Genomic DNA, 22,133 nt, shown 5'->3' on the forward strand with positions numbered 1-22,133 from the left:
AGCTGCACTTTTATTCATCTTTACCTATCCACAGAGGCTTCTTAACCACTTGTTTTCCCTCTTTAACTGTGGCCTTCTAGCTCTCTTTGTATTAATGGCCCAATCCTTTTTATATTCTAGATTCAGAGGATAGTTTCTGAGTTTTGGTAGTCATAAATGGAGGATATTGGTGGGATATTGTTCTAGAGCAAAGGAGGAGAAAAGGGGAAAAAAATGGAAGGGAAATAAAACATGGGAGAGATGGAAAGAAGAAAAAATAGGAGTTGAGAGAAATGAGCAAGAAGGGAAACAAATGAAAAACATATGATGAAGGAAATGGAATATACCATTGCCACCTGAAGTTGCTTTACTTATTAATTTTTATAATCATCCCTTAAGTACCTCTGCATATGGGCTTAATATTAGTCAGCCTAGAATTTTACTTTCATGAATATTTTTTCTATGACTGCCTCAATTACTTTGTTTTTCCATTATTTCCTTATCTGTTAATTGATTTGGGATGAGTGTAAATGTTCTTTTATTAAGAATTTCTATTTCTGATATGATTCAAAAATAGATTCCCTCTTTATTTCTGTAGTCTATTGTAATGTTTGAGATAACTGAAGTGCTAGTCTGTTTTCCTGGTAACAGTTACACTAATTGAGGTACTCATGCATGTCTACCTGAAATTTGTGATTTTTTGTTTTTTTAAGGAGCTGATGCTACACACATGGATGGTGATCAAATTGTTGTGGAAGTACAAGAAACTGTTTTTGTTTCAGATGTTGTGGATTCAGACATAACTGTGCATAACTTTGTTCCTGATGACCCAGACTCAGTTGTAATCCAGGATGTTATCGAGGACGTTGTTATAGAAGATGTTCAGTGCCCAGATATCATGGAAGAGGCAGATGTATCTGAAACGGTCATCATTCCTGAGCAAGTGCTGGACTCAGATGTAACCGAAGAAGTTTCTTTAGCACATTGCACAGTCCCAGATGATGTTTTAGCTTCTGATATTACTTCGGCCTCAATGGCTATGCCAGAACATGTCTTGACAAGTGAATCCATACATGTGTCTGACGTTGGACACGTTGAACATGTTGTTCATGATAGTGTAGTTGAAGCAGAAATCGTCACTGATCCTCTTACAGCTGATGTAGTGTCAGAAGAAGTATTGGTAGCAGATTGTGCCTCTGAAGCAGTCATAGATGCCAATGGGATCCCTGTGGACCAACACGATGATGACAAAAGCAACTGTGAGGACTACCTAATGATTTCCTGTAAGTCTTGGGGTACAATGATTGTAAGATGTGTTTTCGAAGGCTGTCTTTCCCAACTTACATCAAGGGTGAAGTTTTCTTGACTTCTATACAATTCACATAAATCCCATAGACCTTCCTTCATTGTTTCAGTTTGGAGCCTGTAGGATAACTCTTAAGTAAAGTGAAATGGTACAGAGTAGAGTCCTTTCTCAGTAAGAACACAATAGAAAGATGAGATTTTGTCAGTCTAGAGAGACAAATAGGAGAAGCATTAGAACTGAACTTTTTGAAATCATGAAGAATGTGATCGGGGTATTACCAGCCTTTATTAAAATTAGGAATCTTCTTGACACTTAAAAGGAGGTGAACTTGGAGAAAAATGTATAACCAAATTACTTATATCCTTGTACATGGATGTACAGTACTACCTATGTAATACTTATGTGCTTACTCTACTTATATCTAAAATGCTCTTTATATAGCAAATAGCATGAAAAAGAGCTGTGGCGTAGTATTGAAACATAAATGATTCCAAAACATGATTTCAAGTATTATGGTCTTATATCGGGTTATTAAAGAAAAATAAGGTGTTTTGGAACACACCTCTAATGTCTGGGAGGACAGCTATGTCTTCTTACAATTTATTTCTTCGTACCACTTTCAGAGATGAAATCCTCAGTTGGATAGACCACAGTTCTGACCCAGTATGGAAATTTTTACACCTTAAGGGACTAAACGTCTAACAAACACTCACAGACTGCCTTTATAAATTCACAAGACTGTTTCTTTTGCTCGAATACCTGTTATAATATAGGAATTTAATATAACATGTTGGAGTCCACCAGCATTTAGGAAATAGCTTTTAAAAGTTCTTAACAAGTTTTGGAAATCAGAGAATTCTTTGTGTAAAGAGGAAGAAAATGCCTTCATTCAGCATGTGTTTATTGTGCACCTCCTGTGTGTCGGATGTTATTGTAGATAGTGTAGGTATGGATATGTGTTAAACAAAAAAATACACAAAACCATTGTCTTTGGAGAGTGTACAATCTACAGTGGGAGAGAAAAATAGGTTACACTTTGATGCATAGGTGTAACTAAATTGCTGTGAAGACAGAATGGAGGTGCTGATCTTTGAACTCAGGGATGAGTTCTAGTTTTACAAGATTAAAAAAGACATGGGTAGGAAGGAGCCATTCTGGGGAAATGGTATAGTATGTAAAAAAGGTCTTGGTTTCTGCTGGGAATACTGGGAACTTTAGGATGTATTTGTGTATCTTTATGCACTGTTTAATTACTTAAAATAAATTTCTAGAAATAGAATTGCTGGATCAAAGGGCATATGTGTTTACAAGTCTGGTTACATTGCCTTGGTATTTTGCCTAATATGATTGCTCACCAAGTTTATGAGAATGTCTGTTTCCCTACACCCTGACCAACAGAGGGTATTGTTTTCCTTTTTAATTTTTGCCAATCTGGGATAGGGAAAAATATAGTATCCTGTTTCAAGTTTGAATTTATTTTAGGAAGATAGTCCTGGTAGTAATATGGAATAAGAGTTGGCGAAGAGAGATGAGTGGTAGAGAGTAGTTGAAATGATTCATGCATGAGATAAAGAAGATCCTAAATACCTTCATAGTAATGGGAATAGGGAAGGGAAGCTGGATTTAAGAGAGTTAGGAAGTAAAGTGAATATGATTTAGTGGTAGATAGAGTAGGGGTAGGAATTTGAGGGAGAAAGAGAATTCAAGACGACCCTAAGGTTTCTACCTTGGGAGAGTTGGGTGTCTGGGAGGAGGAATAGATTTGGTGGAAAGAAAATAATTTAGGACCTGTTAAAAGTTTGAGTTGCTTGCTGAATGCAATTGGGTGGATGTTTTCTATAGTGAGTTGAAAGAAATGAATTTGGTGCTTTTGAGAGAGTTTGTGAGCTGGGGAAGAGATTTGGGACAAAAAATCAGGAAGTTTTAGGAAGAAGAAGAGAAAAATTTTTAGAGAGTGTTTTTTAGCATTGTCAGAGGATAAGCAGAATTTCTGAGTGTCACTTAGTGAGAGAATGGGCTTTTAGTTGGGCAACTAGGGGGTCATTAGTATCTTTTTTTTTTTTTTTTTTTTTTTTTTTTTTTGCTTTTTAGGGCTGCATCTGTGGCATATGGAAGTTCCCAGACCAGGGTTCGAATCAGAGCTCCAGTTGCCAGCCACCGCCACAGCCACAGCAATGGCAGATCTGAGCTGCGTCTGTGACCTACACCACAGCTCACAGCAATGTTGGATCCTTAACCCACTGAGCAAGGCCAGGGATTGCACCTGCATCCTCATGGATACTAGTTGGGCTCGCTAGCACTGAACCACAATGGGAACTTGCTTTTTTTTTTTTTTTTTTGAATGATCTTTTTAATTTTTTTGTGTGTAAAGGCAACTTTATTATTTTTAATTTTTTTATTGTAACTATTGGGTATAAGATAGGCTCAAGGATGTATTGTACAACATAGAGAACATAGGCAATATTTTGTAATAACTGTAAATAGAAAGCAGCTTTTAAAATTGTATAAAAAAAATCATTGGTATCTTCATTAGAATAGTTTCATTAAAACATGGGCCAGTGGAAGAGGTAGAGAAGAAGAGCTGTGATGGATTGAGAAGTTGGTGGAAGTGGTGGAGTAGATGAAGCAGTTGGTATTAATTGCTGTTTTGGTCAGTGAAGGGATAGAAGCAACAAGAGTACAGCTTGTGATGGTTGGCTGGATGGCGAAGGTGTGTTGAGCATGTTTATAGGCTTATGATGCAGAACACCAACTGTTGAACAGGGAGACCGAAGATAAAGGAAGGACTGAAGGATAGACTGGGTTCCAGAGAAGAGGAAGGGAGTAGCGTCCAGAGCAGTGGTGGAAGGCTGATGGGTGAGTCCTAGAGAGGAAGAGTGAGTCCCCTTTTCTGAGGCAGGAAGGCAGTTAAGGATCAGGAAAATTGGAGAGTCTGGGACCGTTAGGTTAGAAGGAGTGTTTGAATATTGACGGCTATTTTCTCTGTGTAGCAAATTCACCTGCTAACATAGAGGGACCTGGAGAGGCTAAGTGGGAGCCGAAGGGTAGTGGCAAAGAGTTGAAAAGCTTTTGCTTTATGGGGATGGCCCAGGACAGAAAGCTAAGAACTTACAAGAAAGATTGCTGAACTGCAGAAGCCAGTGTGATTGGGAGTCTGGCTTTGTATGTAAGATGCATTATTTAGTATGAAAATACTATTTTTAAATACAACTGCCAAATTTTCTATCCCACGACTAGGCAACCTAGGAGCGAGGTTGGAGAAAGGAGGGAGTTGGGTTTGTTGTGCTTTATGAGGGAAGAGGGTCTGGTGAAATACTTAAGAGAAAGCACTCTCTGTTCTTGACCTTTCTTTCCATTCTCTGCCCTTTCGGTCTTAAACTTGTTTACTAAGCAGTAAAATGCATGGCATTGGTTCAACTTGTAGCTGCACACTATATCTTACCTTTATTACTCTTGTAGGAAGTTTAACCCTCCAAGAAAGTCATCAAAAAGCCCAGAAGTTTCTTTACTAACAGTTGACATAGTCTACTGGATGGTTGTATTAAAGTCCAGAGTTGCAAAATTTTCATTAAAAATCTTATTTATAGTTGTCATTTTTTTTTTTTTTTTGGTCCTGGGTTTCTGCTAATTTATATAGATTTTAATGTTCTGAAAAAGCAAATACAGATGGACACAAACTGCTACTGTAGTATTCGTATGTAGAATACATATTTTAATAATACAATGATAATTCTTTTACTTTTAAAATAGAATATCACATCCACACTCAAAGAATATGAAGAACACATATACAAGTATCTTATCCCCCTATTTTACTCTACTGAAATAATTGAATTGGTTTTAAATTGGGTTTAGGGGAGTTCCCCCTTGTGGCGCAGCGGAAATGAATCTGACTAGGAACCATGAGGTTGCCGGTTCGATCCCTGGCCTCACTCAGTGGGCTAAGGATCCGGCATTGCTGGAAGCTGTGGTGTGGGTTGCAGATGCAGCTCGAATCTGGTGTTGCTGTGGCTGTGGTGTAGGCCAGCAGCTTTAGCTCTGATTCAACCCCTATCATGGGAACCTCCTTATGCCACAGATGTGGCCCTAAAAAGCCAAATGAATAAATAAATAAATTGGGTTTAGGGATATTGACTTGCAGTAGTATCTTTCATATTCTATTACATAGACACTTCTTCACTCTTTCCCTCCACTCCATACCATCATCCCTTTTCACTTCAAAGTAATGATTATGTCAGACTATTAGCTTTGGAATCAAACCAGTTGAATGCCTTGGAATTAATTAGCTTTTCTCTTGTTTCTGCCTCCCAGTAAAGATAATTCTTTTATGCTGCATTTTAACTTAAAACCTATAGTAATTTCAGGAATTGCCTGGTGGCTCAGAGGGTTAAGGATCCAGTGTTGTCACTGCAATGGCTCAGGTTTGATCCCTAGCCGTGGAACTTCTGCATGCCACAGGCATAGCCAAAGGAGGGGTGTGGGGGCAGCAACCCTATAGCGATTTCAGAAGTTTAGGATTGACCAAAAAAAAAAAAAACAAAAAAAACAAAAAAAAAACCAAGGAGTTCCCGTCGTGGCTCAGTGGTTAACGAATCCAACTAGGAACCATGAGGCTGCGAGTTCGATCCCTGCCCTTGCTCAGTGGGTTAAGGATCTGGCGTTGCTGTGAGCTGTGGTGTAGGTCGCAGACTCGGCTTGGATCCTGTGTTGCTGTGGCTCTGGTGCAGGCCGGCAGCTACAGCTCCGATTAGACCCCTAGCCTGGGGACCTCCATATGCCACGGGAGCAGCCCAAGAAATGGCAAAAAGACAAAAAAAAAAAAAAATTAAGTTTAGGATTGAGAAGGGCTTTGTGGTAAGCACGTAGAGGAACTGTGGCCTGATTTTATTTGTGATAGAGAATTCTGAGATGCCATTATTAGCAGTCAGCTTGAATGTATGAGTATTCTTTTCTTTCAACATTTCAGTAAGTTATTGAATCTAAGAGTCTAATAAATGGCTTTTGTAAAGTTTTTAGTGTCCGTCTTGGCAGGTTTCTTCCCTCCAAAGGTCTCATTTAAAATGATGATGAAGTAATTGTGTTATGGTAGTGTATGTTGGCACAAATACACTGTGTTGTCACAGTATGGCTGTCTTTGAGGTCAGGATGACCTCTTCATCTAGTCTTTGCTGTCTAGATGTTGTGATCGCTTCTAAATTGTTTCTTAAGGACAGGAACTGTCTATTGCATCGTAGCTACTTATGTATCTTCCCCATCAAACCCTTTAGCATATTAGATGTGAAATATTTGTTGAATAAATGAATATATGAATCCTCTAGCTGAAAGTTTCTGTATGGCATACCTCATCCCAGATATTAATGACACGTTTCTTCCTCACCAGAAGCTGTTGGGTTCTTACTTGGTTCTGGTCAGGCTAGATATGGTGATACTGCTTTATGGCACTTAAAGTGCCAAGAGTTTTATGGCTCTCTGAGAGGTGGAGTGTTGGTATCATCCTTTTGTTACTCACATTGTTTCTTAGTTCTCCATTAATCTGAGACAGTGACATCCCTAATTTCTTCGCAGTGGTTATCACCCTCCTACAGTTTCATTTTGCAGCTGCGTAGTCAAGATGCTATTTTGTGAAACATTAGCTTGTACAATAGGGCAAGTTGGGAAAGATCTGGTGATGATGAGTCAGGCACTGCCTTACAACAGCTGCAGGAAAGAAAATATTCTTTCGGTGCCTCTCATTAACATGGTCAACAAAATGTCATTCTAGATCTTGTTGACATGTCTCATGTCTGTATTCGTCTCTCTCCTTCCTTTCCCTTCCCTTCCCCTCCCTTTCTTTCCCTTCCCTCCCCTCTCCTCCCCTCCCCTCCCCTCCCTCTTCTCTTCCCCCGAGGCATATGGAGTTCCTGGGCCAGGGATCAGATTCAAGTTGCAGTTGTGGCAACGCTGAATCCTTTAAAACCCGCTGTGCCACACTGTGGATCGAACCTGCATCCTGGTACTGCAGAGATGCTGCCTATCCCATTGTACCACACCAGGAACTCCTTTTAATTTATTTTTTGAATTTTTAATTTTTTTTGGCTGTGCCTGTGGCATGCAAAAGTTCCCGGGCCATGGATCACACCTGAGCCACAGCAGTAATGAGAGCCACAGTGGATCCTTAACCTGCTGAGTCACCACAGAACTCCCTGTCATGTCTTTTAATTAAACATGTCTTTTAATTAGAACAGGTAGGAGATGAATGGGAGTTAGACTTTCCTTTCTAATCCTAGTTCTAGTTTAAGTGTAGAAATAAACTTTTTTTGGTAATAGTTTTATCCGTATACCATTTATTTAAAGTGTGCAGTTCAGTGGATTTTAGTATATTCCTAAACTTGTGCAACCATCACCACAATCAGTTTTATTAGAGATTTTTCATTATCTCAAGGAGAAACCCCATATCCTGTAACTATCACTCCTATCATCCCCCTTGATCCTTTCCAACTCTAAGCAACCCCTAATCTACTTTCTGTATGTATTTGCCCATTCTGGACATTTCATATAAGTGGAATCCCATAATATGTGGTCTTTGTGTCTGGTTTCTTTGACCTAGCATAATGTTTTCAGCATTCATCTATGTTATAGCATGTATCAGTACTTTATTCCTTTTTATTACTGAATAATATTCCATTGTAAGTTTATACATTTTCATCTCTCCTGGGCATATATATTGGAATGGAATTGCTGGGTCATATGGTAATTCTGTATTTAACCTTTTGAGAAACTGCCAGTGTTTTCCAAAGCGGTTGTGCCATTTTATATTCCCACTAGCGGTGAAAGAGTATTCTGTTTTCTCCACATCCTCTCCAGTACTTTTTTTTTTTGGTCTTTTTTTTTTTTTTTAGGGTCACACCTGTGGCTTATGGAAGTTTCCAGGCTAGGGGTCGAATTGGAGCTGTAGCTGCTGGCCTACACCACAGCCAGAGCAACACCAGATCCAAGCCATGTCTGTGACCTACACCACAGCTCATGGCAATGCTGGATCCTTAACCCACTGAGCAAGGCCAGGGATCGAACCCGAGTCCTCACAGATACTAGTCAGATTCGTTACTGCTGAGCCACGACGGGAATTCCTCCGGTACTTATTAATACTGACTTCTCTTGATAGCTATCCTCGTGGATGCGAACTGATATCTGATTGTGGTTTTGATATGTCTCCCTGATGGCTGGTGATGTTGAGCGTCTTTTCATATGCTTATTGGCCATCTGTATATGTTCTTTGGAGTAATGTCTGTTTAGATCCTTTGCCCATTTTTATTTATTTTTTAGGGCTGCAGGTGTGGCATATGGAAGTTCCCAGGCTAGGGGTCGAATCAGAGCTGCAGCTGCCCGCCTACACCACAGCCATAGCAACGCTGGATCCAAGGCATGTCTGCAACCTACACCACAGTTTCATGGCAATGCCACATCCTTAACCCACTGAGTAGGGCCAGGGATTGTACCCACATCTTCATGGATACTAGTCAGCTTCATTACCATTGAGCCACAATGGGAACTCCTTTGCCCATTTTTTAAATTGAGTTGTGTCATTTTGTTACTGAGTTGAAAGAATTTTTTTATATATATTCTAGATGCAGGCTCCTTATATATAATTTGCAAATATTTTCTCTTATTCTTTATATTTTCTCCTGTTGATTGTCTTCACTTTTTTTTTGATAGTGTTCTCTGATGCACAATAGTTTTAAGTTTTGTTGAAGTCCAATTTTTCTCTACAGGCATACCTGGTATATATTGCAGGTTTAATTCCAGACCACTACCGTAAAGCAAATGCCGCAATAAAGCGAGTCACACTATATAGTACTATGTTACATGTGTAATAGTTTTATGTCTTAAAAAAAGTACATGTATCTTTTTTTTTTCATGGCCACACCCATGGCATAGGTAAGTTCCCAGGCCAGGGATTGAATCAGAGCCTCAGCTGTGGCAGTGCCGGATCCTTTAATCCACTGGACCAGGCCAGGGATTGAACCCATGCCTCTGCAGCAGCCCGAGCCTCTGCAGTTGAATTCTTAACCTACTGCACCATAGTGGGAACTCCAAAAAAGTACGTATCTTAATTAAAAATACTTTATTGCTAAAAAATGCTAACCGTCACCTGAACCTTCATGAGTTGTAGTAACATCAAAGATTGCGGTCACAGTTAACTGTAATATAATAATAATGAAAAAATTGAATATTGTGAGAATTACTGGAATGTCACACAGGCATGAAGCAAATGTTGGAAAAATGGCGCCGATAGACTTGTTGGACCTAGGGTTGCCGCAGTCGTCAATCTGTGAAAAATACGATTATCTGTGAAGTGCAATAAAATGAGATATGCAGGTAAATTTTTTTGTTGCTTGTCCTTTTGGTGTCTCATATAATAAATTTTTGCCTAATCCAAGATCATAAGGATGTACCTCTGTGTTTTCCTCTAAGAATTGTGTAGTTTTAGCTCTTAGGTTTAGGGCTTTGATCTATTTTGAGTTTATTTTTGTTTATAGTGTGGGGTAAGGAGCTAACTTCATTCTTTGGCATGTGGATATTCATTTGTCTTAAGCACTTTTTGTTGAAAAGACTGTACTTTCTCCATTGGGTGTTCTTGGCATCCTTGTTGAAAATAATTGACTGTAAATCTGAGGGTTTATTGCTGAACTCTTCGTTCTGTTCCATTGATCTTTGTGTTTAGTCTTATGATTTCACACTGACTGGAATGGGTAGTGAATTTACAAAATACACTGCTCTAAATATTAAAATTTTCCTGAATTTTAAAGTCCAGGAAAGAATACATAATGCAGTTTTTTAAATTGATAAAAATTAATAAGTGATGGCAACATCATGCATTCTTACAGAAAACCAAGATCTCAGTTGGGTATGTGTGTCTACTGTTTATAGTAACGTCAAAGGTGTTTACTAATATGCCTCTGGACTATGGAGTCCCTCCTGCCAAAACCCAAACACTTGGCCAGAGAGTCTCCATTCTAATGTAAACCTATATGATGCTTCATTTCTAATACACATTTTAGTAAAAGATGTGCTTTCAGTTATTTTAATCAGTTTTAAAAGGGACAAATTAACAAAAATGATAGCAAATAATTTAAGCTTAAAATCTTTAAAACAAGTTTGGTTAAGTGAAAGTATATCATCATTTTAATTAATTACTTAATTTTTTATGGCCACACCCATGGCATATGGAAGTTCCTGGGCCAGGGAGCGAATCCAAGCCACAGCTGTGACATACACCACAGCTGCAGCAATGCCAGATCTTTTTGTTTGTTTTTTTTTTTTTTTTTTTTGTCTTTTGTCTTTTGTCTTTTTGTTGTTGTTGTTGTTGTTGCTATTTCTTGGGCCGCTCCCGCGGCATATGGAGGTTCCCAGGCTAGGGGTTGAATCGGAGCTGTAGCCACCGGCCTACGCCAGAGCCACAGCAACGCTGGATCCGAGCCACGTCTGCAGCCTACACCACAGCTCACGGCAACGCCGGATCGTTAACCCACTGAGCAAGGGCAGGGACCAAACCCGCAACCTCATGGTTCCTAGTCGGATTCGTTAACCACTGCGCCACGACGGGAACTCCGCAATGCCAGATCTTTTAACCCACTGTGCTGGGCAGGGGATTGAACCTACACCTCCGAGTGACCTCAGCCATTGCAGTTAGATTCTTAACCCACTGTGCCACAGTGGGGGCTCCTACCACCATTTTTAATATGTTTATTTATAAACTTTGAAATTTTACTTAGCGCAGACCATAATTGTAATTAAAACTTTTTGATAGGCGTTCCCTTCCTGGCTCAGCGGTCAACGAGCCCGACTAGGATCCATGACGATGTGGGTTTGATCCCTGGCTTTGCTTAATGGGTTAAGGATCTGGCGTTGCCATGAGCTGTGTTGGAGGTTGCAGACATGGCCCGAATCCTATGTTGCTGCTGTGGCTGTGGTGTAGGCCAGCAGCTGTAGCTTGGATTCGACTCCTAGCCTGGGAACTTCCATATGCCATGGGCACAGTCCTAAAAAGCAAAAAATAAGAAAATAAAAAACAAAAAAACCCACTTTGATGACATTATGGAGTAATAACATAGCTTGTGTTCTCTCCTTTTAGTTGTTTTTATATTCTAAGGCCAGAGACTTTTTCACTATGATAAGTCTGTATTCAAAACACTATTTTCTACAATATATCCAACTGCTTTTTTAAAACCTGAATGTTAATACATCATTAGATTGGTTAGTTCTTAACTAATGTTTACTAAACTCCTTTGATCTGGTGTGATAAATATATATATATATATATACACACATATATATATATATAAAATTTAAGTCTGTTCGAACTAATATTTTAGGAAAGAGTTCAGGTGCTCATGTGTGCGTATGCTTCCAGACTCCCCAGACCTGTCTTTTTTTTTTTTTTTTTGTCTTTTTAGGGCTGCACCCACAGCATACGGAGATTCCCAGGCTAGGGGTCAAATCAGAGCTGCAGCTGCCAGCCTTCACCGCAGCCACAGCAACTCGGAATCTGAGCCATGTCTGTGACCTACACCATAGCTCATGGCAATGCCGGATCCTTGACCCACTGAGTGAGGCCAGGGATCAAACCTGTGTCCTCATGGATGCTAGTCGGGTTCATTAACCACTGAGCCACCACAGGAACCACCACAGCTACTCCCCCAGACCTGTCTTTTAATGACCCTTGAGTCAATTGGCATTTCCATCAGAAAATACAATTTTGTTTGGTAAGGTTTATTTTTAATAAAATTTCCTTCTTGTCTTTTTTAGGGCCGCACCCATGGCATATGGAGGTTCCCAGGCTAGGGGTCCACTTGTAGCTGTCTAGCCTGGGAACTTCCATGTGCCACAGTTGCAGCCCAAAAAAAAAAAAATATATATATATATATATATATATATATATAGTATGAAAGTGTTATACACCAAAATTCTGTGGAAGCTGGGTTGAAGATATAACTAAATTTATTTTCTCTCTACTGCTGTGCATTTTCCTCCTTCCCATATTGTTTTGAAGCAAGTTCCATATATCATTTCATTTATAAGTATTTCAGCATGTGTTTCTCAAAGATCTTTAGAGGTGCAAATAATGTCTTTGGTGAGGTGAATGGAGGAAATGGTGAGAAATGAGTGGCAAAGTAGGCCAGGGCACAAAGCAAAAAGGCTCTTGAATATACTAAGAACCCTGCTCTGCGTTTTCGATGTTGGGGATTGTGAAAGGGTTGTAAGCAGATTAATAATAATGTGCTTAGTTTACAGTTTAGAAAAGTAACCTTAATGGCAGTGTTGAGGGCTACACAAAGTAAGGGTAAAATCAGAAACAAAAAAAAGTACACTGTGGGAGGAGGTTGTAGTAGTCCAGGTGAGAAACACATGATGATAGTTTGAGATAAGGTTCTATCAGTAGAATTTGGCAGAAACAGCTCCATGACATACTTAGGAAGTAGAATTTGAATTAAATTTAGGATTGAAGAAGAAGGAGGGTTTGAAACTCTCTCTCAGGTTTCTGGCTTGTGCAGCTGGGGAGATGGCAAAACCATTGCTAGAGGCGGAGTACGGTAAGACACGCTGAGGGGCTCTCTGCAGGGTTGCTGCCTGCAGCTGTGTTGAGGTGTTTTGACTAGTTGGTCTGATGTTAGCTCCTAATTAAGCACAACTTTGGTCATAGCGTAGATATCCAATAAAAAGTTGTTCAGGGAATGAATGACTAAGTCTAAATCCCCATGTGTTTAATGTATAGACTCTGAGGATTAATACAATCTAATGACTTGTTTATTGATTCTAGGGGCTGTTTGCACAAGAGACATGGTAAAATATTAGCTTATTCCTTTATTCCAAGGGCTTATTGTTGGATGTGTATGAATCTTACCACTATTTGTATATACGAACTCTCTCAATTTTCTTCCTTAAACCATTTGATAAGCCACGATAAAATTTGAGAATTTAAAAATCCATATCCGGAGTTCCTGTTGTGCTGCAATGGAAACGAATCTGACTAGGAACCATGAGGTTGCGGGTTTGATCCCTGGCCTCGCTCAGTGGGTTGAGGATCTGGCGTTGCTGTGAGCTGTGGTATAGGTCACAGACGTGGCTTGGATCCTGCATTGTTGTGGCTGTGGTGTAGGCCAGCGGTACAGCTCTGATTAGACCCCTAGCCTGGGAACCTCCATATGCCACGGGTGTGGCCCTAAAAAGCAAAAAAAGAAAAGTCAATACTAAAATGAATGAATGGAGGAGTTCTCTTGTGGCTCGGTGGGTTAAGGATCTAGCATTGTCACTGCAGAGGCCTGGATCACTGCTGTGGTGTGGACTTGATCCCTGGCCCCAGAATTTCCATATGCTATGGGTGCATCCAAAAAAAAAAACCCATATATATGAGAGAGAGTGCTTTCAGTTTTATGTCCAATCTGGATATCAGTTAGATTTCTGCTAAGAATAAAGTGCTCAAATAAGGTAAAGATGTCCTTCCCTTTCCCCACCTCAAAAAAGATTGGGTTAAAAGGTCTATAATCTTGAAAGTCTTAAAAGCAGTTGGAGCTTCACATTGGTCTTATGATTCATATTTACTGTTTATCTGCTTCAGACCTAGACAAAAATTGTCTTAGAGCTTGCCCTTTGAGCAGATCTCTCATTACTTGGTGGGATAATCACCAGGTTGGGCCTGTCCTCTCTCTCAGAGAAGCAACATGGTGTTATGGAGAGAGTGCCTGTAGCTTAGAGTCAGCCAGCCTTCACTTTGGATGCCATTCCTGCTGCTAATTAGCTGTATGAATTTGAGCAAGTTAGTGACTTCACTTTGCCTTAGTTTCCTTATTTATGAATGAGCAGTAATGCTATCTGACCTGCAGGGTGGTTGTGAGAGTTAGAGAGCATTGCACCAGGCATTCAGCACAGAGTGTGCCTTGTCACATGCTCCCATTGTTATTATCCACACAGAGGCTCTCTGTTGGTGGCATCTTTTGGGCTAGCAAGACTTATGCTTGACTGGCTTCACTTAAGACCTTCCTGTTGTCCCATCAGGAAATTTTGGGGTAAAGGCAGGCACAGGGTAGGATTTTAGTAGTCATTCCTTTCCTCCATGAATTTGTTAAGAAATAAGTTCTAAGTTAACTAAGTTTAGTTAACTATGTTTTAGACCAGTTCAGTGCAATTTCACAGGTATTTTTCATTAATTGTATCTCTGACACCATGCTCAGGATCACTGTAACTTAGGATAGGCGCTTGAGTAGTTCTGATCCTTTAATTCCCTGTCTATAGAATGAGACTTTCATTAAGCCTTTGACCCTCTCTTGGAAGGTTTCAAGAATTAAAGGACATCAGATTATAAGCATTTCTTTGAAATCTTTTATAGGCTATATAATAAAATGAAGATGGAATTTTAATCCTAAACAGAGAGTTCCCAAGGGGGAAGGTAAGAGAGGGAGGTCTAAAAGTGAACTGTTAAGCATATTTATCTACTAGAACATTTGCTACCTTGGCAGAATGCTTCTTGCAAGTTACTCAGTCTTTTAGGTGCTCCAGTTTCTTTTAGGTGCTGTAAAATGGAGATGACACACCTAGTAGTGGGGTTGTTGTCATTGATTTCATGATAAACTATAGGGAAACTACCCATCACATGTCTGTTAGATGCTCATGAGCTTAGGTATCTTTTTAGGAGGAACTACCCATCCACACAATATTGTCACTATTAAATACCACCTGCCTACCCAGGAATCCTTAGGGTATTGAATAATACCAAGTTTTTTATTCTATAGTTTTTCTTTTGATTGAATTTTGGATTTAGAGGTTAAAAAAAATTGAAGTGATTAGGTAGTTAAAATGAGTGTTGGACTTAGCAGAGTCAGTTGGCTCTTGGTTCAGAGAATTGAATTCTTTCTTCAGCAGCAATACTGAGATAGGATTTTATGCAAAGGCGTGGTTTCACTTCTTGATATTAATCCTAAACTAACATTTACAACCTGGCAATCTTGTTAAACCTTTAGGAAAGGTATATGTGTTCAGACTGTCCCTTGAAGTAACTTAATTTAGGAAATAAAATCATCTGTATTTTTCCTTCAAATTAACTTGTTTAAAGATCTGTCAGGTAGCTTCTGGTTCTGAAAGTCTGGAATTTATCCTCTCTGTGGGTATTGGTCATAAATAGACTTCAGGCTTAACTAGACTTTGTCTTTATTCTGTCCTTATAGCATGAGTTTTCCTTTTTTTTTTTTTTTTTTTTTTTTTGTCTTTTCTAGGGCCTCACCCGAGGCATATGGAGGTTCCCAGGCTAGGGGTCTAATTGGAGCTGTAGCTGCTGGCCTACACCACAGCCACAGCAATGGTGGATCCAATCTGTCTATGTGACCTACACCACAGCCCACGGCAACACCGGATCATTAACCCACTGAGCGAGGCCAGGGATGGAACCTGCAACCTCGTGGTTGCTAGTCGGATTCGTCAACCACTGAGCCACCACAGGAACTCTGGGTTTTCCTTCTTGATTGCTTCTGCCTTCTTTGAAATATATTCTAAAGTTTGACTTTCTTTTCTGTCCACTTAAGTTTTTCTTTGAGTTCTTCTTTTTCCAGTGACTCCCTTCTTGTAGCTTTCTGTCTTTGTGATCCATTCTGGAATAGTTACTTTTTAGGCTTACTATAATACAGACATTTTCCTGAAATTTTCCTTCTTTCATTTCCTTGGACTAATCCACTGTTTTCTGGATCCCCATGCCACCTTCTTCCTTGATTTATTTTATTGGACCACATATTGAAATAACTTCCTAAGGAGTCTAGATTTGTATACTAAAAATATTTTTATTCTGCCCTTAAACTTGATGAGGTACAGAACTTGGTTAGGTACAGAAGTGTAGGTTAAAATGAATTTTCCCTGAGAATTTGTGATTGCATGTTTCCTTGTCATCCAGCATTTGGTGTTACTGTTTAGGAGCCTGATGCCATTTTGATTCTCATTCCTTTGTAGATGTTCTTTTTTCTTCAAAAAAGATCATCTCTTTATCCCTATTGTCCTGAAATAACATAGGGTTTAGTTAGGTGTGGGTCTTTTCCTCATGTGTTGTGTTATCGTGCATCATGAGCCCTTTGAATCTGAAGAATCATGTTCCTCAGCTCTCTGAAATATTATTTAATATATTGCAGGACAAATATTATTTAATGTCATTTAATATATTGCAGGACTGGTATATAGTTTCTAAATTGCACCAACCACATTTCAAGTGTTCAGTAGTCACATGTGACTAGTGCAGATAAATAGAATATTTCCATCGTCCCAGAAGGTTTTCTTGGCTGGTGCTGATCTGCAGAGTCAGTGAATTTGCAGACAACATGATCTCTTAAGACTCGAAGAGGTACAGAGGTTCAGAAAATGTACTACAAGACAATAGAAGCAGATAGAAAGTAAACCGACAGAAATCAGAAATTGAAAAGTAAAAATGTGATCAAGTTAAAAACCACCATAGAAGCAAATATAAAAATAAATTATTTGGAGTTCCCATTGTGGCTCAGTGGCTAATGCAATGGACTGGCATCCATGAGGACATGGGTTTGATCCCTGGCCTTGCTCAGTGGGTTAAGGATCCGGCGTGAGCTGTGGTATAGGTTGCATACACGGCTTGGATCCACTGTTGCTGTGGCTGTGGTATAGGCCGGCGGCTACAGCTCCAATTAGACCCCTAGCCTGGGAACCTCCATATGCCTCGGGTGAGGCCCTAGAAAAGACAAAAAAAAAAAAAAAAAAAAGAATAAATTATTCCTCAGTATATAACCAGGGACAAAGGGACCTGGCTTTAGGAAATCACAGAAATGAAATGATTAAAAATAAAAGATAGAAGAAAGATTATGGAGAAGATGGATCTATATGAGAAGCAGATAAAGGAGACAAACAGACATAAGTGAAATTCAGGAGAAAATAACCAATGAACTAGAAAAATATTTATCGTAGAAGAAATTTTTCTGAAATAAAGACTGTGATCTTCAAGGAACTTCCCTGAAATAGAGATTGCCTTTCTTGTTGCAAGAAATTGACAAAATGATAGAAACCACTAAGTCATAATCACAGTGATATTTAGTGAACTCTAAGGACGAAGAATTGTAGGGACATCTGCACAGAAGTATTCAGTGCTAGAAGACTGGAACAATGTCTACAAACTTCTGAGGAACTAGAACCTAGGAATACGCCTATATTTTGCTCTAGTTTTGCTATTGCTAATGAGATAGTTGATAAGTCAAATTTTTTCTACACTTCTATAGTTTAAAATGCTAGAAGAGATGTAAAGCTTATTATTATATAAGGCTTGAGGACACTATGATGCTAATTTTGTTTTTTTAAAAATAGAAAAAACTGGGAAGGAAATTAACTAATGATGCAATCTCTGGTTAGTGAGACTGTTGATGATTTTTTGTTAATACTAAATTTTATACAGTGAACATACGTTCTTTAAAAATCAGAAGATGAAAATAGAGACCTGGTTTCTAAAGACAGGCACCTCTTCACAGTCTCCCACCCCTCACTTATTTGCTGATTGGGCAAATCACATGTCATCTCTAAGCTTTTCCTTCTTATCTGGAAAAGGTGAGACTCAAATGAGATAAAAGTACATAGAAATGCTAAGGAAATTGCAAAATGCCATGCAAATGGTAGTTATTATTAGAAGTGGTTTTAGTTTCCAGAAATTATGTTTTTCTATTTTAGAGAGGACTTATTCTAAAGCTCCAGTTCTTCATTACAACATTAGAGGAAGGCACTTAGACAGAAATCATATGTATGATGACTCAGTTTTATCAAAGCCTTCTTTGTCTATTTTTAGAAATTCATTTTTAATGGTAGCTTTAAAATCACAATGAAATTTTTAGTACTTAACAGGAACATCAAAATGTTTTTTTTTTTTTAATAAATCACTTGTAGTATTTCATGTTAAGAATAATTTCATAGGTTGAATTAGTGGGATACTTTCTCAAGGTGAAAATCTGAAGGTGAATTCTACTTTGGTCTAAGAATAGAATAGCTTTGCTTGGCTCAGGTAAGCCTGTATATTTTAGATGTGTTTCCCACACATTTATGAAAGCAAACAGAAATGTCTTTTTACTCTTAAGTTATAGGTAAATGCATGATGTTTTGCATACTCCATGGTGATTAAATTATCCAGTCATCAAAGATTTTATCTTACAGTTACCAATAAACTAATGTATGCAAAAAACTGCTAGCCCAACCTTGTTCTTTGTAAATAGAGGGTCATTTGATTTTCCAGTACTTGTTAGAATCAGTTTTGACAAATCTTGCCAAAAGAGGCCAAGATTCATCAACAGTATCATACTGGTTAGAGATAGTTCTCTGGAGACATACAGATTTATTTTGGCCTGTCCTGCTAGTTTGGTGATATCTTCAGCCTTCTAATGCTATCTCACTTTGAAATTCCAAAGCCACCTCTAAGAAAATAAGAGTGGCCCAGTAACCTGGGTATGTCGTAAAAATATTTAGCTTTGAAAAAGGGTGAGTACACTTCAGGCCACAAATAAGGACATGATGCTGATTCTTTCCCTCTACAAGCCATTTTTATAAAGTATAGACAAGATACTTGAATTTAGGTAGTTATGTTCAGAGTTCAGGGAACCTTTTTGTTTTTTTAAACTACAGAGAGTTTAACCAGCTGGTCTGTTTGAACCCTCAAATCAATAAGCTTGTCCTGGATCAGCTCATTTTCTCTAGCTTCTCAAGCTCTTAACCCATCTACCAATCTCTTAGTGGTGACCAAAGCCCTTGCCTCCTGTTTCATATTTATGGTCGAAGCCACTAGCTGGGAACTCTTTTCAGCTTTTCTGCATTACAATCTTCCCTGCTTCTCTAAACACAATGTGAGCTGCATTCTCATGTTTACCTCCTCAGGTCTCACCAGGATAGCATATTTCTCTTCCTATTTAAGGAGAATTCCTTTGTCTTGATGCCTAGTTTCATCTCCCTGTTCTTCTGAGATCTTGATGCCAAAATTTCATCAGGTCCTCTGGCTGGTATTTTCTCTCACAGACTGAGCATGCATGAGTATTTTTATCACATACACAGAAAAGTCCTTGACCCTGCAACCTCTTCTTGTTTCTACCCCTTTGTTCTCCATTTTTAAATTGGACTTTTTGAAGAAAGTCACACCTTCCATTGAATCCTCAACCCACTTTCATATGACCCTGTGCAGCTTTCGCTACACTGCTTTTCACCAGGAACATAGGTGACTTCCAGGTGACTAGTCAGTGTGGATATTCCTCCTTGACTTGTGTACACGCTGTGTTATTGCCCTGGACCTTACTAGGATTCTTGGGATTTTTAACTCCTTAGCTTCCTTCATGACCTTCTGCCAACCTGTTCAGCTTTCTCTTCTCGGGTTCCTTTGTAAACTCTTCTTCCTGTCCCTCCCTTAAACTGTGCCATTCCCCAGGATATCCTCAGCCCACTCTTTGCTCACACTGTGGGTTCTTACTTTGTGATCTTAGGGCTTAGTGAACAGGGAGCCGATAGCTCCCACATCTATCAGGCTTTCAGATTTGAATGTCCAGCAACTGACTTCACATATCAGTCATTCCTTGACTCTCTGATTCCTCAGTATTCTAAGTTTTTGCTCTCACCAGACTCTGTCTTAAAAGACTGAGTAGTGAAAATATAGATTCTGCTCTATCAATGGGAAATATGAGGGCAAAAAACTCAGGTAGTTCACAATACTGTAAATCATATACTCTGTGAGAAACAAGCAAAAGGTGCTATGAGCACAGAGGGATGGGGCAGGCACTGGTTCTAAGAGCTTTTAGGGATGCCACTCTTTGGAACCTAATTTAAGATACAGAAGAGAGACCTTTTCCCTAATTTCTCTCCATTTCTTTCCCCAGTCACTCAGTCACCTATATCAGAAACCCATGATTATCCTTGGTTCCTTTTGCAATTTTCAGTTTTCATTTAGGTACCCGGTTCTGCTGTTTCAGTCCCAACATAGGACTCTAGCCCTCTTCCCCATCCATAACTACCTCTATCCTGATTTTTGAGGCTTTGTCATCTGTCACCTGCATTATTGCAGTAGACCCAAAGCTAGTGTCCCTGTTTTATTTCTTGATCCCTTTGAATGTCTTTCTCAAGGCCATCATGGTGTAGCAAAAGTGGTGATCTAACCTTGTCACTGCTCTGCTTTAGTGTCTCCTGTCACCTGCAGCAGACATTCTCAAGCGTCTAATCAGAATCCCTGGGGCAGGGAACCTGTAAATCTATCAGGCCCCACCCCTGCATATTCTGCTTTTTTTGGCTGCACCCATAACACGTGGAAGTTCCCAGGCCAGGGATAGAACCTGCACCACAGCAGCAACCCAAGCCACTGCAGTGACAACGCCAGATTCTTAACCTGATGCACCACAGGAGAACTGCGGATTCTGATTCTGTAGAGCTGGTTGGCTGGGGCCTGTGTTTTTAAGTTCCCTAAGAGATTGTGACACTTGACCAGATGGAGAAACCTCCTTCCTACCAGGGTTAAGTCTGAGCCCCTCTGTCTGGTTGCCCAAAGCCCTCCATGACTTGGCTTTAGCCTAGCAGTCAGCCACATTTCTCACCATACTCTCTGCATGTCTGCTTGTCTAGGTAAAATCATCCAATTTTATGTGAATCAAGTTAGAGATTGTATTAGTAAAAAAGGACTTTTGAAAATGGTAACAATTTATTTAAATATATGCTATTATTATTTGTAATGTGTTTCCTGCCTTTTTAGTGGATGATGCTGGCAAAATAGAACACGACGGTTCCTCTGGAATGACCATGGATGCAGAGTCGGAAATCGATCCTTGTAAAGTGGATGGCACTTGCCCTGAAGTCATCAAGGTGTACATTTTTAAGGCTGACCCCGGAGAGGATGACTTGGGTAAGAGCAAACCTTCAGTATATTATACATCCTGATCAAACACTTCAACCTGATTATTTGAGGGCGGGGGGGTTAGACGGAGAATATTTGAATTCTTTTCTGAAGATAACCTTTAAAACAGACTTTCAATGTATTAATAAAGTGTTGAGAATTTATTAAGGTGAAACAGGTGGAAACAAAGTTTTCACATAAATTCTTGGAGCTGTCATCTTCCCTGATAGGTGGCACTGTGGACATTGTGGAGAGTGAGCCTGAGAATGATCATGGAGTTGAATTACTTGATCAGAATAGCAGTATTCGTGTGCCAAGGGAAAAAATGGTTTATATGACTGTCAACGACTCTCAACAAGAAGATGAAGATTTAAGTAAGTAGGTGGCCTTTTTGTGGGAGAGAATTTTATGTTCCTGTAGCTTTTTTTTTTTTCTTTTTAAAAAATATGGCCAGTATTTGAAGGGAAGAAGTAACATTGTTGTAGAAATTATTAAGCTGCCATATTTCAAGGGAAACATCAGTGACTTTTTATGTGCGCTTAGAACGTTGCTTTGAAAGCAGATTATGGTGAAAGCCAAGAATATGAGTCATTCAGCAAGTATTTATTGAGTGCTTACTGTGTGAAAGCTATGTTCTAATTTGAACCTTCCTTCTACTTGTCTATTAATTGAAATCAAGTGGGAATATCTTTCCTGTGATCTCTGTAAAGTTGGTCATACAAGTTTTTATAATTTTCTACTTAGATGTCGCTGAAATCGCTGATGAAGTCTATATGGAAGTGATTGTAGGAGAGGAAGATGCTGCTGCAGCAGCGGCAGCAGCTGCTGCTCACGAACAGCAAATCGATGACAATGAAATCAAAACCTTCATGCCAATAGCATGGGCAGCAGCTTACGGTAAGTAAGTCACATTGCAGTTCTTAGGATTGAGTTGGTTTGTGAACATGAATTCATGATTGAAGAATGGTT

At 39.3% G+C, this 22,133-nt stretch overlaps 1 protein-coding gene across 9 annotated transcripts in view; it reads left to right on the forward strand.

Moving 5' to 3' along the window:
- ZFX (zinc finger protein, X-linked) overlaps positions 1–22,133 on the forward strand; it is a 52,878-nt gene that overhangs the window by 25,084 nt on the left and 5,661 nt on the right. For all 9 annotated transcript variants that reach the window (XM_021080656.1, XM_013986016.2, XM_021080660.1 and 6 more), the window contains 4 exons: positions 693–1,262; positions 21,024–21,173; positions 21,395–21,538; positions 21,909–22,061. In XM_021080656.1, coding sequence (XP_020936315.1) covers positions 693–1,262; positions 21,024–21,173; positions 21,395–21,538; positions 21,909–22,061 — 1,017 coding nt within the window. The remainder of the gene's footprint in view (positions 1–692; positions 1,263–21,023; positions 21,174–21,394; positions 21,539–21,908; positions 22,062–22,133) is intronic.

The sequence above is a fragment of the Sus scrofa genome, chromosome X (assembly GCF_000003025.6).
Source record: "Sus scrofa isolate TJ Tabasco breed Duroc chromosome X, Sscrofa11.1, whole genome shotgun sequence".
Taxonomy (NCBI): domain Eukaryota; kingdom Metazoa; phylum Chordata; class Mammalia; order Artiodactyla; family Suidae; genus Sus; species Sus scrofa.